At 38.1% G+C, this 14,559-nt stretch overlaps 2 protein-coding genes across 11 annotated transcripts in view; one reads left to right on the top strand and one right to left on the bottom strand.

Moving 5' to 3' along the window:
• Window positions 1-8,715, top strand: part of Trim24 (tripartite motif containing 24) — a gene marked incomplete in the record, with an annotated part of 112,665 nt that extends 103,950 nt beyond the window's left edge. The window contains 6 exon segments of the mRNA XM_013504966.1: window positions 1,388-1,556; window positions 2,880-3,208; window positions 4,689-4,821; window positions 5,672-5,746; window positions 7,248-7,397; window positions 7,967-8,715. Of these exon segments, the coding sequence (XP_013360420.1) occupies window positions 1,388-1,556; window positions 2,880-3,208; window positions 4,689-4,821; window positions 5,672-5,746; window positions 7,248-7,397; window positions 7,967-8,176 (1,066 nt within the window).
• Window positions 1-14,559, bottom strand: part of Svopl (SVOP-like) — a 101,387-nt gene that overhangs the window by 35,834 nt on the left and 50,994 nt on the right. For 8 of the 10 annotated variants that reach the window (XM_013504968.1, XM_013504971.1, XM_013504976.1 and 5 more), the window contains one exon: window positions 9,816-10,028. The exons of 1 other annotated variant lie outside the window; for it this stretch is intronic. In XM_013504968.1, the coding sequence (XP_013360422.1) occupies window positions 10,008-10,028 (21 nt within the window). In that variant the 3' untranslated portion in view covers window positions 9,816-10,007. Of the gene's footprint in view, window positions 1-9,815; window positions 10,029-14,208; window positions 14,464-14,559 lie in introns of those variants that run through there. One more of the 10 variants, XM_005405456.2, reaches the window with a different exon arrangement.

The following is a 14,559-nucleotide window of genomic DNA, read 5'->3' as shown; positions in this document are numbered from 1 at the left end:
AGTGTAGTGTTTGTATATGACCTATGCATGCCTGCCCATAAGACTGTACATCAGTTTTAGATTACTTGTAATACCTAATGCAGTATAAGTGTTGTATTAATTGTTACATTGTATTGTTTAGGGAATAATTACCCCCTTTCCCCAAAAAGTCTCTATATGTTTAGTTCAGACACAATTTTTGCCTCAAGTATTTTCCTTCCACAGTTGGTGGAATCCTCAGATACGGGGACCAACTGTACATAAACTCTGTAGATTTCTTTTGCTAGGGCTCAGTATGTTTTGTATTGAGCGCATGTTGAACAGCTTCCATTATTTTTAATTTTTAGTTGAAATTTTCATAGTAATTATATTTTAATTTAAAAAGCTAGTGAAAAGACTAAAGCATAAATTTATCTTTGAAGGTAGAAAAATTTTAAGTTGAAAATAGAATATGTTTGACATTAGCAAGTAAAAAATGAAGTAGGTATAACAGCAGTATATAGAAATACCAGTTCAGGGAGGAGAAACACTTTAACTGTTGCATTCACTTCTGGTTGTTCTAATGATCAGACATTAATTCTACTTCAACTAAATTTATAATTGTTGAGTGTTAGTTACTGTTCTCCTCTTCTCATTATGCTTGATACCTGCTCTGAGATAGCTAACACAGTTCTTCCTTCCTTAATTAAATGAAAGAAGCCTCCTCTGAGGGCACAGGTTGCCCCGTAATCCCATGAGAATACAGTGGGTCTCTGCACAGCGTTTTTGTCCCACTACTTGTGTAAGTAGCAGAAGACCAATGTGTGATTTCCTAGTTGTCTTTATACTTCATCAACAAGTTTTTGTGTGAGCTTCACGTTCTCTTTGTCATGACCAGAGAAGGAAATATTAAAGCCTAAAATATGGTAGTTCTAAAATATCAACTCCTTTTTTTTTTTTTTTTTTGCGGGTCTTTTTGAGACAGGGTCTCGCTATGCAGTTCAGGCTGTCCTTGAGCTCACTTTGTAGCCCAGGCTGGCCTTGAACTCACAACAGTCCTCCGGAGTGCTGAGATTACAGCACTGTGTGTAATCACATGTGCCACCACGCCTGGTTAAATATCAACTCTTAATTGCCCAGTTATAGAGTCTCGGAATATTGAAGTCAGTTTTATTTTATTTTAATTCAGATTTAATTACCTTTCCAGACTTATAGTGTAACTGCTTAAACAGGTTACATTCTAAAGTGTTTCTATCATAACTGAAACTTGTGCATATAGGAGACATATTTTACTTATGCATGACTTGTTGCTGAGTTATGTAGTAATTTTGTGAAGATACAGCATTACTTCAGAGTATTATTACTATACTTTGTTGTGACATTTTGGTGTAGTATTTTTAGATTTTTAATTATTTTTCCTCTTTTACAGCTCTGGTTCTTCCAGCAAACCAACAGGAGCTGATTCTACACACAAAGTCCCAGTAGTCATGTTGGAACCAATCCGAATAAAACAAGAAAACAGCGGACCACCTGAAAATTACGATTTTCCCATTGTTATAGTGAAACAAGAATCAGATGAAGAATCTAGGCCTCAAAATGTAATTATATCACTGCTTACAATGCCATTCTTGATTAGGGGGTAAGAAGAAGATAGTCCCCAGTATAGCAGCTCTTACAGAACAGTCTGGCACAGAACAGCAGACTCCTCAAGGGTATAGCTGAGTGGAGAAGAATATTTTGACAGTGTTAAAAATCATTTTATAACCTGGAAGACTGGCATAGAGATGTGTACCTAGAAAAATAAGCAAATGGAAAAATAGGTCTACGTTTATAACCAGTTTGTAGTAAAATGCTCCAAAAATGAAATGTAGTGTCTGCGCTGAATAGTATTTACATAGTTGAATGATGAAACAGCACTGAAATGCACTAAAGTAAATATTATACTTAGACTATAATCTAAACATTTATCTAAAAAATTATGATTTTCTGAATACCTAATCAGTACAGATACAGCTCAAATGGAGTAGATGCCAGCTAGCCATACACAGTTATGTTGGCTCCTACCAACTGAAATGGTAAGGTAATGCTTAGTAAACACTATGTGTGGAGGGTGGATGGGTGCTAGCAATGCATATGTGCGTGTAGGAAGCGTTTGGAGAGTCAAGAGTGTGAACACGATCTCTGGATCTTCATAGCAGAAAAACCTCATATATATGACATTTAAAATTGAAAACCCAATTTTATGGGCATTTTCTCTAGGAACATGGAGGTAACCTGGGCACACTTATATGTGCCTATAATCCCAACTACTTGGGAGGCTGAGGCAGGAGGGTCGTGAGTTCAGGCCAGCTTGGGCAACATAGTGAGACCCTCACCTCAACAAGAACAAACAGAAAAGGAAATGTGAAGGTAAATAGCAGAAGGAAAAGCAAAGTTTGAAAATTGTTGCCTCTAGGGAATGAGTGCTTTTAACCTATCTACATTTATTACTTGGAAATTTTTTTTAAATGTTCGCAGGAGATCGTTTTTATTACTGATAAGGAATTTTCACTACTCTAGTGTCCAGCAGAATTTAGATTCATCTTAGAAGTATAGTGTCTACATCTTAAGTGTAATTTGAATTTATAGCTGCAATGCATACTTATTAAGAGTTCATGTGGCTGACTTCCATGCTGCCTATCTGCTCTCTAATTTGTACAGACGTGAGCAGACAGCAGGGATCACCACACCCTGCCCGTCGCCTGTGTCGACAGTCCAAGTAGAAGTCCATTTTCCTGTGCCATTAGAGAGAGAGAGTCCAGTGCGGTTCTAACTTCTGCAGAATAGCAGGGCCATGGGAGAGCAGTCTGCAGTAGTACTAGTAAACAAAGTAAATTTCAAAACACACATATGTACACATACGGTTTTTTCTTTTATTGTAGACCAACTATCCAAGAAGCATACTCACTTCCCTGCTCTTAAATAGTAGTCAGAGCTCTGCTTCTGAGGAGACGGTTGTAAGATCTGATGCCCCCGATAGCACAGGGGATCAGCCTGGACTGCACCCGGAGAACCCATCCAGTGGGAAGTCTGAGTGGCTTGACGCGTCTCAGAAGTCTCCCCTCCATGTTGGGGAGACGAGGAAGGAGGACGACCCCAATGAGGACTGGTGTGCAGTTTGTCAAAATGGAGGGGAACTGCTGTGCTGTGAGAAGTGTCCAAAAGTTTTCCATCTCTCTTGTCATGTGCCCACACTGACAAATTTTCCGAGGTAACACAGTGCTCGCCTTCCCACATCCTTTGCTGTAAATAGTAGAGCAGGGCTGGGTGGGTGACTCGGGGGAAGTGTATTGAACAAGCATATTGAAACCCCTGTATTAAGTCCCCAGCATTGCAAAAACAATTGTATGACAAAAATAGTAGCAGTGAACTTTTTTTTTAGATACAGCGTCTCACTAAGTAGTTGAGGCTGGCCTTGAACTCATGGTGGTCCTCCTGCCTCAGCCTCCTGAGTGCTGGATTACAGGGGCACACCACCACACCTGGCAATAGTGAACTTTGATGATCATTACAATCTAAAATCTTTGTAAAAATGTAAAGAAAGTTCCACTTGGCACAAACATATACAGTACTATAATGATAATCTAGAGTTTCCTGTTCATGTGCTTTTTTCAAAACACTAGGCTGGGCTGAGGGTGTAGCTCAGGGGTAGAGCACTTGGCTAACCTGTGTAAGGCCCTGGCTTCACTCTCAGCGTGGGAGTGGGAGGAAGCTAGTCTGTTAGGAGAATTAACAAAACCAAACAGAAACAAAGGCCACATAAGTTACTATAGCAGGTCATCATAAAGGACAGTGATCCTTAGGTACAGTGTGTCATCTCCCACCGTGTAATGTATCTTCCTGGTTGGACCTTGAGCTTTCTCATTTTCAGTGTCTCAAACGAATTCCCTATGAGATGATGATTGGTAAGACCCATCATGCTAATCTCTTAGTTCTTTACATGCTATACATTTATTTATTTATAAATGCCAAGTGGTGGCACACACCTGTAATCCCAGCACTCAGGAGGCTGAGGCAGGAATATTCTTGCAAGTTCGAGACCACCCTGGGCTACAAAGTGAGCTCAAGGCCAGCCTGAACTGCATAGTGAGACCCTGTCTCTAAAAGAACACCCCCACAAAAAACCCAAAACTTTAAATGAGCATTTCTTTTTTCTGAATCCTTTGAGGAAAAAATTCATTCATATCTCATATCAGCCCTAAGTTAACATATATGTTTAAAATTAATATATACAACTCATACATATATAATTAGCTTATTAATATATAAAGAAAATATTTCATAGCTCCTTAACTGGACTTTGATATTAACCACTTAGGGCTTTGCATTAGATTTCTGCTGAGCCCCATTGGAGGATCGCTCATACCTGTAATCCCAGCACTGTGGGAAGCCAAGGCAGGAGAGGAGGGTTGCAAGTTTGAGCCTAGCCTAAGCAGCTGAGTGACTCTGCAAGACCCTGCCCCAAAAAAGGAAGGGATGGAGATATAGCTTCATGCAAGGGCCCTGAATTCAATCCCAGTACAGTCAGTCAATCAGTTAATTTCTGTTTCTTCTCCCACCACTGTGCTGCCAGAACAGGTATGTGGTATTTAGTGATTAAAATTCATGCCAAGTAACTCTGTACTAGATAGCATGGAGGATGTAGCAAGGGGAGGTGTTAAAAAATACTCAAAAATACATTATCTCAACAGTGGAGAGTGGATCTGTACTTTCTGCCGAGATCTGTCTAAACCAGAAGTTGAGTACGACTGTGATGCTCCAAGTCACAATTTGGAAAAAAAGAAAACTGAAGCTCTTGTTAAATTAGCACCAATAGATAAAAGGGTGAGTCTTTTGACATTTCTACCCTAGAGCATGAGAAAAAAATTTTGATTAGATGCATTATGTTTTATATTGGATTTTTAAGGAGTTTTTTTTTTTAAATAAAGCAATTGAGAACTTAATAGCAAATTACAATGTTTTTAAATTTATAAACAGGAATGTATGTGTGTGTTATAGAGGCTTATTCTACCTGCACAGGATCGATCCTGGGCTCTTAGATTTAATCTCACTTGAGTAAAAGTTTCATTTCTAGCACAGATAAGTTTTGTTTCATTATTTGTTTAGAAGTGGCACTGTGATCTGGGGTTCTCTTTCCACTCTTCAGGAGAATAATTAATTCTTTCACTAGATGGTAGTAGGTTTATTCATATCTAATTACTAAAGAACCTCCTCTGCTAAATTAAATAGAAAACAGTATGAAAATGTCAGGCAAGAAAGCCACCCCAGGGCCAGGTCTGCACACAGTGCCCACTGGGAGAAACGTATCGGAGGAAAGTAACAGAGCACGCACCAAGGAAGAGTCCCCAGCCGCGATCTCTGACTAGATGCGGCCCTCTGTCTTGGCCGCTACTGCAGCACCCAGACTGAAATGGAAAGTCATTGTAAAGACCTTCAGATGAGTTTTTACTGGTACTGTTCTTGGTTCAGTTAGTTACAAGGACTTTCTCAAGTAACACGTACATCCTACATTGTCAAGCACTACAGTTAATGATTGTCAGATTTAGTATCTTTCTTGTACTCCAAGATTTAGTATCTTTCTTATACTCATCTAGTTTTAATTCTTGTAGTTTGAGACCTATGGAATTTTTACTAAAATAAACAATGACTTCCATTATGGGTTTTTTTCCCTTAGAAGTGTGAACGCCTACTTCTGTTTCTTTACTGCCATGAAATGAGCCTGGCTTTTCAAGACCCTGTTCCTCTAACTGTAAGTATTAATGTCATCTTGTACATGTTCACATAGCAGATGTGGATGTTCGTTTTTTTGGAAATTTTGTTTATAAGAGTAGTTTCTCAGGAGCCAGGGATATAGCTCAGTGACACAGTGCCTGCCTGGTAAGCACAAGGTCCTGCGTTCGGCTCCCAGTATCAAAAACAAAGAACAAAAAATGACATATGTAAAGAGTCTAGTTTGTAGACCATTTTCAATACTTCCTAATAGCTAATCCAGATCTTAATGTATAGGTCCAGACTTAAAGTAATAAATGGACTTTTCCGTAGAAAGTAAGCTGAGGAAGGGATGTGTATGTGTGCTAGCCATTTACTTCAAAGAGGTTTGTATTAAGAGTTTCATGCACCATAGTCTTATATTTGTGGAAAGGGCCCACTACCCAAAATATAATCTCTGTCTATTGTATGTTGTCCAAAATTTTAAAAATTCTATGAATTTGTCTTTATTAAATTTTAAAAATTAATGCAAGGTTAGAAGAAAACTAACTTGGTAAATATGTGCACTCAGCTGATACCAGTCAACTTCTTTCTTGAGAACAAGTAATGAATAATTCCAGGCTAAAGGAACACTTGTACCCAGAAGAGGCAAGGTGAAGAAGTCAAGTAGGCACAATGTAATGGCGCACACCCAGTCCCAGCACTTAGGAGACTGAGGCTCAAGAATGGCCACGAGTTCAAGGACATCCTGGAATATACATTGCAAGACCCTGTCTCAAAAAACAAACCAAAGAGGGAAGTCAAATAAAAGAAGCTGGTGATGCCAGTACACACTTAAAAATGTAATGCAACCTTGGTGTTTTTATCTTGCCTTACAGCTACATTTGTATTAATAACAACAGTAGCAAGAAAATGTCTTTCATTTTCCTGATATATGTCACCTTTTATTATCTATATAATAATGTATTGTGTATATTATGTATATATATGTATATATATATAAGTCCTATGCAGTTGCAGGATTACTCCCATTTGGAATATGAGAAAATGCTCCGTAAGGTTAAATAACTCACCCAAGATCTTGCTGTGGAGCAGCAGAGCTGGTGATCAAGCTTTACCACTTGCTATAATTCATGCAAGAAAAAAATGTCACATACCACTACTAGAAATACTTTTTTTCCTAATCATTGCTTTTTATGTAATAATTAAAGATGGAGAATAGAGAAAGTTAATAGAGAATATATGAAGACATCATGTTTCATTTTGTTTTTTTGAAACAGAGTCTCACTTTGTAGTTCAAGCTGACCTTGAACTTATTATGTAGCCCCAGCTGGCCTCGAACTGGGTAATTCTCCTACCTCAGCCTCCCAAGTGCTAGGATTACAGGCATGCACCACCATACCCAGCCTAAACAGGTTTTCTTACCAAGGATAAAATGCAGAAAAGCTGTAAGGGCAATCTGAACTTTCCTGTCACTTCTTATAGAAGTATTTAGGATTCGGTAGGACTTAGTTGTTATAACATCTCAATTGTTTTGAAAGGTGCCTGATTATTATAAAATAATTAAAAATCCAATGGACTTGTCAACCATCAAGAAAAGACTCCAAGAAGATTCTTCCTTGTACACAAAGCCTGAAGATTTCGTAGCTGATTTCAGATTGATCTTTCAAAACTGTGCTGAATTCAATGAGGTGAGGGGAGGTCAGCTTCAATGTGAGTGTCATCTGAAAACAAATACGCTGTCAACAAATGAGACAAGATGTCTGGTAGGGGAATAAATGTCCACATTTCGGATCCATCGGAGTAGGAGAGAGGGAATTAGGACATTTATATTCAAAGCTTTATTATATGGGGAGTGGAAATATAAATTATAACATAACTTGACAGTAATTTAGAAAAAATTCTTCTGGTCTAGAAGTAGTTTTTGTCATTCTCACTTTTATTTCTTGAAATGTGGACTTCCAAAATTGTCTTTTCATTGTTTATCATGATATCTTAAGGATAAATTCAAGAAGTCCTCTAAAATTTTCTCATCTCTTAATCATTTAAATATGTCAGAATATACCCTTCAGTATGTACCCCTGGTTAATGGTTTGTTCTATTTTTGTGTTAGTGACTATGTGTAAACATTTTCCACAACAGTCCATGGACACTTATAATCTCAAGACTCAAAAGTGAACAGAAGTTTGAGAGATTATTTCTACTGACTATCTAAAATGTTGGTCTTTATTTTTTAATTCTTCTTATTTTTATCCAACAGCCTGATTCAGAAGTAGCCAATGCTGGTATAAAACTTGAAAGCTATTTTGAAGAACTTCTAAAGAACCTTTATCCAGAAAAAAGGTTTCCTAAAGTAGAATTCAGGAATGAATCAGAAGATAATAAATTTAGTGATGATTCAGATGATGACTTTGTACAGCCCCGGAAGAAGCGCCTCAAAAGCATTGAGGAGCGCCAGTTGCTTAAATAAAGCAGCACCGCTGGCGTGTGTCTGTTAAAGAGTTTTTGTCAGTAATTTAACGACATCATACAGAAGAGTTTGTGAGCTCTGTTTTTGATGTTTACTAGACTTTGATTTCTTTAATAACCAATTCCTTTTAACCTCTTATTAAAAAAGAATGAAAAAGAGGAAAAGAAATGAATGGAAGAAAGAAAATGAAGGAGGGGAGGGAGAAAGGATGGTAGAAGGAAAGAGGAAGACGCATTGTAACAAAAAGACTTCTTCCCACTTCTTGGAGTCAAAACGCAATCTGGAGTGACGGCTACTGCAGCAAGGAAACAGACTTTCTATGAACTCTCAGTTGAAAAGTTAAGTGGTTTGAATGTGTGCGTTAACCCACTTTTAGAAAATTAATGCCACTGCCCATTAATTATCACCCAGCCGTAGGCCTAGGTTTGAGGGGGAAACCACGCGGCGCAGCAGAAGGATAGATTAGATGCCATAAGAAGGTTCCTAATAGTATATTATGAGAGATGGCAACTGTATTAAAGAAAAATCAGGAAAATGAATGCTTTTTGTTTTTGTTTTTATCTATAGAGGTGTGTGGTGGCCATATTTCATACATGTCTAGATCTAGATTTTCTTCAGCTTCTTCCCCTGACAGAAGGAAGTGAGCACGTGTTTGGTTTAGATGTGTGTCTGTGTGTTTTGTTCGTTGTGGTTGTTGTTTTTTTCATTGTATAGATTGTCCTTTAAATACAGGGCTTTGGAGTATGGCTTTTAGTGTGACTATTCAGTTTTGAAATTCAGCAGGGTGCACTGTATCTGATACGAGATTTCAAAATATGCCCTCTTGGGCACTAAATATAAGTTCCCCTAAAAGGGACTAATTTTGTGGTTTTCATATGTCTTTATAATTTCTATTCAAAATGTGTTACAAAGTATGGGACAGGCAGTTGTAGCGAATTATTAGTGAACAATTTTGTTTGTTTGTTTTGGTCTTCTTGAGAACAGGGTCTGTCTCTGCAGTTCAGGCCGGCCTTGAGCTCACTTTGTAACCCAGGCTGGTCTCGAACTTGCAAAGATCCCCCTGCCTCAACCTCCCGAGTACTGGGATTACAGGCACAGGCATGCACCACCATGCCCAGCCTAGTGAACGTGTTTTTTTCTGAAGCATCTACTTCCTGGTTGGTTAGTTGGTTGGTTTTTAAAGAATCAGAACCTCATATTTTATCTTTGATCTGAATTGGGAAGTGCATTTTCTGTGATAGAGGTACAAAAATCCATCTTCTGAGAACAAGTACATTAATGGGCCATATCCAGCTGTCCTAACTGACATCTTACATATGCCTTTTACTTGTTCAGTCTTCTGTAAGGATCAGATGACCTGTCACAGAAGGAAATTAGCTTAAGATAGAAGAGAATTACTGTGCCATAATCTAATCAAACATTTGACAAAATACACATGAAAATTTTAGTTTGCCAAAGTAAACATTTCTTAAGAGTACACTACAGTTTTATTTATTTATTTATTTATTTATCTTTGAGACAGGGTTTCACTATGTAGCCCAGGCTGGCCTTGAACTCACTACTCACTTTATACACCCAGGCTGGCCTCGAACTCACAGCAATCCTCCTGACTCAGCCTCCGAGTGCTGAGATTATAGGCTTCGCCACCATGCCCAATGTTGAGGGTAGTTTTGAAGGAAATTTTTCTCTTTAGGGTGATGAAATAAAATACAGCTGACTCGAAGAATTCTTGGGTTGTACTGTCTCCCATGAGTTAAATGTAGAGGACTTGCTTTTATCCTCATGCCATTATTTCTTAAAATGGACAATTTGAAAGTATTCTGTGGGTAATTCATTGGATTTTCACATTTTGCTGAAGAGAAAATATAAGCAGAAAATAACTTATAGCCATAGCGTTCCATTTTCTATATAGACTTAGGGCTTCCCCATTAAATGTCAATTATGTATTGTTAAAAAAAGTCATAATCACATTTCCAAATATATAGTACCTAGTAATGTTTGTTGTGTTGTTTTGAAATTTATTTGACATTTGTTTTCCAGAGACTATTTGAACAAATTTTGGTACTAGTACAAACACCTTTTAATTGTCTGTTTTGGTTGAGCATTTTTAGCATAGCAGCTGGGGAGTTTTGCTAATAAGTTTAATATTGGTATCACAGAATACTGCTCTTTTGATAGTTCTCCCTTACTTGTGTCCTTTGTTAAAACAGCAACACAGGTAAATTATTTTAAGAATCATTATTAAGGGAGATAGGTTTAAGAGAGAAAATACAATTTCTTAAATATATCTGAACCAGAGTTTCTACTAATGTATCCTAAAACGTCACAATTATATTCAGTCCTATATTAACTTTGTAACACATTTTTCTGTTTTGCTATAACCATCCTTTGCTAAGAGAAAGGCAGTAGAGGATCATCTTCTGTCATCATATATAATAATGTAAATTATATTCAAAGCAGTTATCTTGGGTTCTCTCCAAATGGCCCTTTTGCCATGGTCTCAGCTCTTGTGACTGTTAACACACGAGTGCCCAGGAGGATTGCCGCCATCCAGTCCTTAAATCCTACCCTAATAGAAGCTTTAAAAAGAACCTCTCTATACCCCACACTCCTGAGAGCCCCACCCCCACCTCCTCCGTCGGGGGAGGGCTTCAGTGTGATTCAGGGAACCTAGACCTAAACCTTAGCAACACTCCAGTGTTTATCTCTGACCAAAAACTCAGGAGCCTTCGCTCTGGGTTTAGGACCAAGAGCCTAGTATCACAGCCACAGGAGACCCACATTGCTGAAAGTGAATGAGCAGAGCATATCAGAGCCGGGGTTTTCTCAAGAATACAGTCAGTGATGTAGATCGCTATGGCAGAAGTACAAGTGGGCTAGGATACATCATAGTACATGCAAAATATCTTACATGAGCAGCTGGCAGTGTGATCCTTTCATCCTTTATGTTAACAGGCCCTGCTTATCCTGCCCTGAGGGATAGAAAGGACTAGAAGAAAAAAATACTGTCCTCTTCCCATGGTAGTTTTCTTTTGTTTTCTAACTTAAAGACTAGGCCTTAACGTTTTAGTACCTACCATACATAGTATAGATGTGGCATAACTTACGAATGCTTTCAAAAGATTAACTCTGCAGTCCAGAGGGTGGGTATACAGCCAATTGCTCCATTTACGAATTTGCATTTCAAATCCTCTGCTATTACAGTGGTTACACTTTTAAATTTGATTTTAAAGGACAGTGAAAGAACAACTTTCGCTGAGGTCTGATCCAGATTAATGTGATTCCCAAAAGTTGCTGTGAATGAAAGATTTTTAGGTTTAAAATGAAGATTCGCCTGGTTTCTTTTTTACCTGTAATCATTATGAAGGAAATCAAGTGATCTGATTGGCTATTAACATTATGGACATGACCTTGGGTCCAATCGTCTAATTTCTTACTGAGCTCCTCCTTTTAAATAACCATGAACATATTTTTTTAAAGTATTTTATAGCGCCATGTAAATTAACAGTTGACAACTTTACAAACATTTTATTGTACCTTCATCTTGGATGGGAATTTTCTAAGTCACAATTCACATGCAGGTGATTCGTGTTCCTGGTGGGAACTTGCCAGTCAGATCACAGATTTCTCCGTGAAGGTTTTGCTGACTGTGAAGGGCATTTGAGGCAATAGTCTGGATCTGGTGTTTTCTTTTAAATTTGGGGGGGCGGGCAGACTGGTGCTTTGATTTTAATAAAAATTAACTTTGATGAATTTTTACTGTGACTATTTTACCACAACAGATTTTAATGGAAAAATTAATGAAAGTCATTTCAGTAGAATTTTATCTAGTCTTCCCTCATTTCTGCCTTTGTGTGTTCCTCTGATAATAGAATTGATATGTGTAGTTGAACTATACTAGCCCATAAATAGGGAATGGGGAAACACCTTTTATTCTAACACATGTATTTCATTGGCCTTAAGATTTTTTTTTTTAAAAAAGGGCAAACAGGAAGGAAAAAGAGTAATAAATACTTCAACTGATACTTTACTCCCAAAGGTAAGAAAACGAACTATGCCATGGGGAATTCTGCATATCTCGATCCTACTATGGAGAGAGAGGGGATGCAGAAAGTTGGGGATTTTATAAGTCACTTTGAAAGTGTGCCTATGTTAATTATACCTTGAAAGTTCAGAAAATTTTGGTAGGGATACCCTCTGTTTGAAAATTAGTTTTAAAAAATCAAGCCCTAAAAAATGTCCATGGTTGTTAACAACTAAAACATTTACCAAAATTCTGTCTTGGCCCATTTTCAAGTGACATACTATTCTCATGTATCAGGAAACTTGGGTTGTGAATTCTTTGCCCCTGGGATAATGCCTTTAACCCAAAGACCAGTGAGCCAGAAAATCCGGGTATCTTTCATTGCCAGTGACTGGAGCCCAGCTGTCCGTGCTTTCAGATAAGGACATTATACAGCTCAACCAGAGAGGTTAGCACTCCTTACTCTTGGGATGAGACTGTATTGTCCCGAGAAGTGGCATTTCCCCAAGAAAATCAGGCTGTTCCAGGCACCAGACTTTGACACTGTTGCTAGTATCTAATCTGATCTGTTTAGAGATCCATTGAGAAGGCACTGAAAGAAAGCCCAAAATAAGACGTTTGTCACTCACACTACAGAAGGAATTTTTGCTGTTGTGGTCAGTGCTTTAGAGAGCCTTCAAAAGAGTCTTCTATATACATATAAAACAGATTCAGACAGATCTGACCTCTACCCAGTTGTATAAGACAAAAGTGTGATTACGGAGAAACCAAAATCAACAACCAGTATTGTCTGTCTTGATGGTCTGTAAAACCAATCCAGAAAAGCTCTGGTTGGTGATTTAAGTATGCTGACTTCCATTTCTACTGATGAGTAATACTGGTAAGTATACCAAGCCACCCACCTGAGTTATCAAGAATTTGTTGAATTTGGTGTTCAATTAAAATTCTGTTTGTAGTCTGCCATAGACTAATGTGGTATTATCTCAGAAGCCTGGGTCCTGGACAGTGCTGGGCAGTGCTTTACCGTTCCCCGGGCCTGGAGATCCACAGGTACTAAGTTCTGAAATCCTTACAAATGGTTGCTAACTTCAGCTTTGGGATTTACAGTTACAATTTGTGGCGGGTTGTTGGGCTAACACTACAAGTGTAGCCATAACATCTTTCAATCAAATACATTTTGGCCTAAAATTTTTTAACTAGAGTTATAGATGGGTTTCCTCTTGAGCCTGAAAGGTAAGAATGTTTCAGGCTTGTGACAGAGCCCATATAAAGCTTACAAAACTTAAAATATATTTGGCCCTCTGTATCCATGAGCACTTCCATGGATTCCACTAATTGCAGATCAAAAACATTTGAGAAAAAAAATGTGTCAAATCCTACATGTAATTCAAATGATTAGTAATAGAGATGACTTAAATGTCTGCATAGGAGGGTATGCCTGAGTTATATTCAGATTGCTGCTGCGTAAGGAACTGGAGCGTCAAGGATTTGGCTCTAAGCAGAGGTATAAACCTCATGTACACATGGTTCACTAACATAACATCTCACTGGTTGTGAGCCAACCTTGGGGTCCCTAACTTCATTAGACCTCTACATTGAATGACAGTGAGATAAAATGTCTTTCCACAGCATGCCTGTCCAGATAGGGTACAGCATGAAAGCAGTTTTGTGACACAGGAAGGCTTGCTGCTTCCTTTATAATTTTTATCACATATGGTAATCAGAAGTCCCCTCCCAATAAGGATGTTAGAGTAAAAATAGGGAGTGTATGGGGAAAGTTTACTCATAGCTTCTTCATAATTATAAGATGTACTAATTTAAGCATTTATGAATAGTTCATTATTAAATATGCTAATTTCAGTTTGAGTTGGATGACTATTCTAGTGGGTTTGAAAGAATTCTTGATAGCCTTGTTCTTAGCTACAAATCCCATGGGAGAATACCAGTATATGTTTTGCCTAAGATTGAAGGGTTATTCATTGGTCTTACGGAAGAAAAGCCACCTTCCTCCAACAATGTGCATTTACTGCCTTTTCCGTCTCACAGCGTTTTTTATGAAAGTTTACATTGGTCCCCCCTCGGGTGACAGTATGTGAACAGCTGCCCAGCTGCATTCCCATGTGCACCTTATTCTTTTAAATAGGTAAGTTTATTAACTACCAAGTAGCACAGAGAAATAAAATCAAGTTTTTTAAATGTGCCACAGCTCCATGAAAATGATCTCCCCTGGTAGATCCAGCTTTGCAGGTCTTCATTTAATTTGCTGCGGGTAGGGGGGTAGAGGATAATAGATCAGTAGAAGACTTTTAAAAGAGTTCACACCAACCTAACACTAGCAACCAACAGGAGAAGGTTCTTT

The sequence above is a fragment of the Chinchilla lanigera genome, unplaced genomic scaffold (assembly GCF_000276665.1).
Source record: "Chinchilla lanigera isolate Chin_1 unplaced genomic scaffold, ChiLan1.0 scaffold00093, whole genome shotgun sequence".
NCBI lineage: Eukaryota > Metazoa > Chordata > Mammalia > Rodentia > Chinchillidae > Chinchilla > Chinchilla lanigera.
Note: the sequence above shows the minus strand (reverse complement) of the source record. Positions and strands in the feature narration are given on the sequence as shown.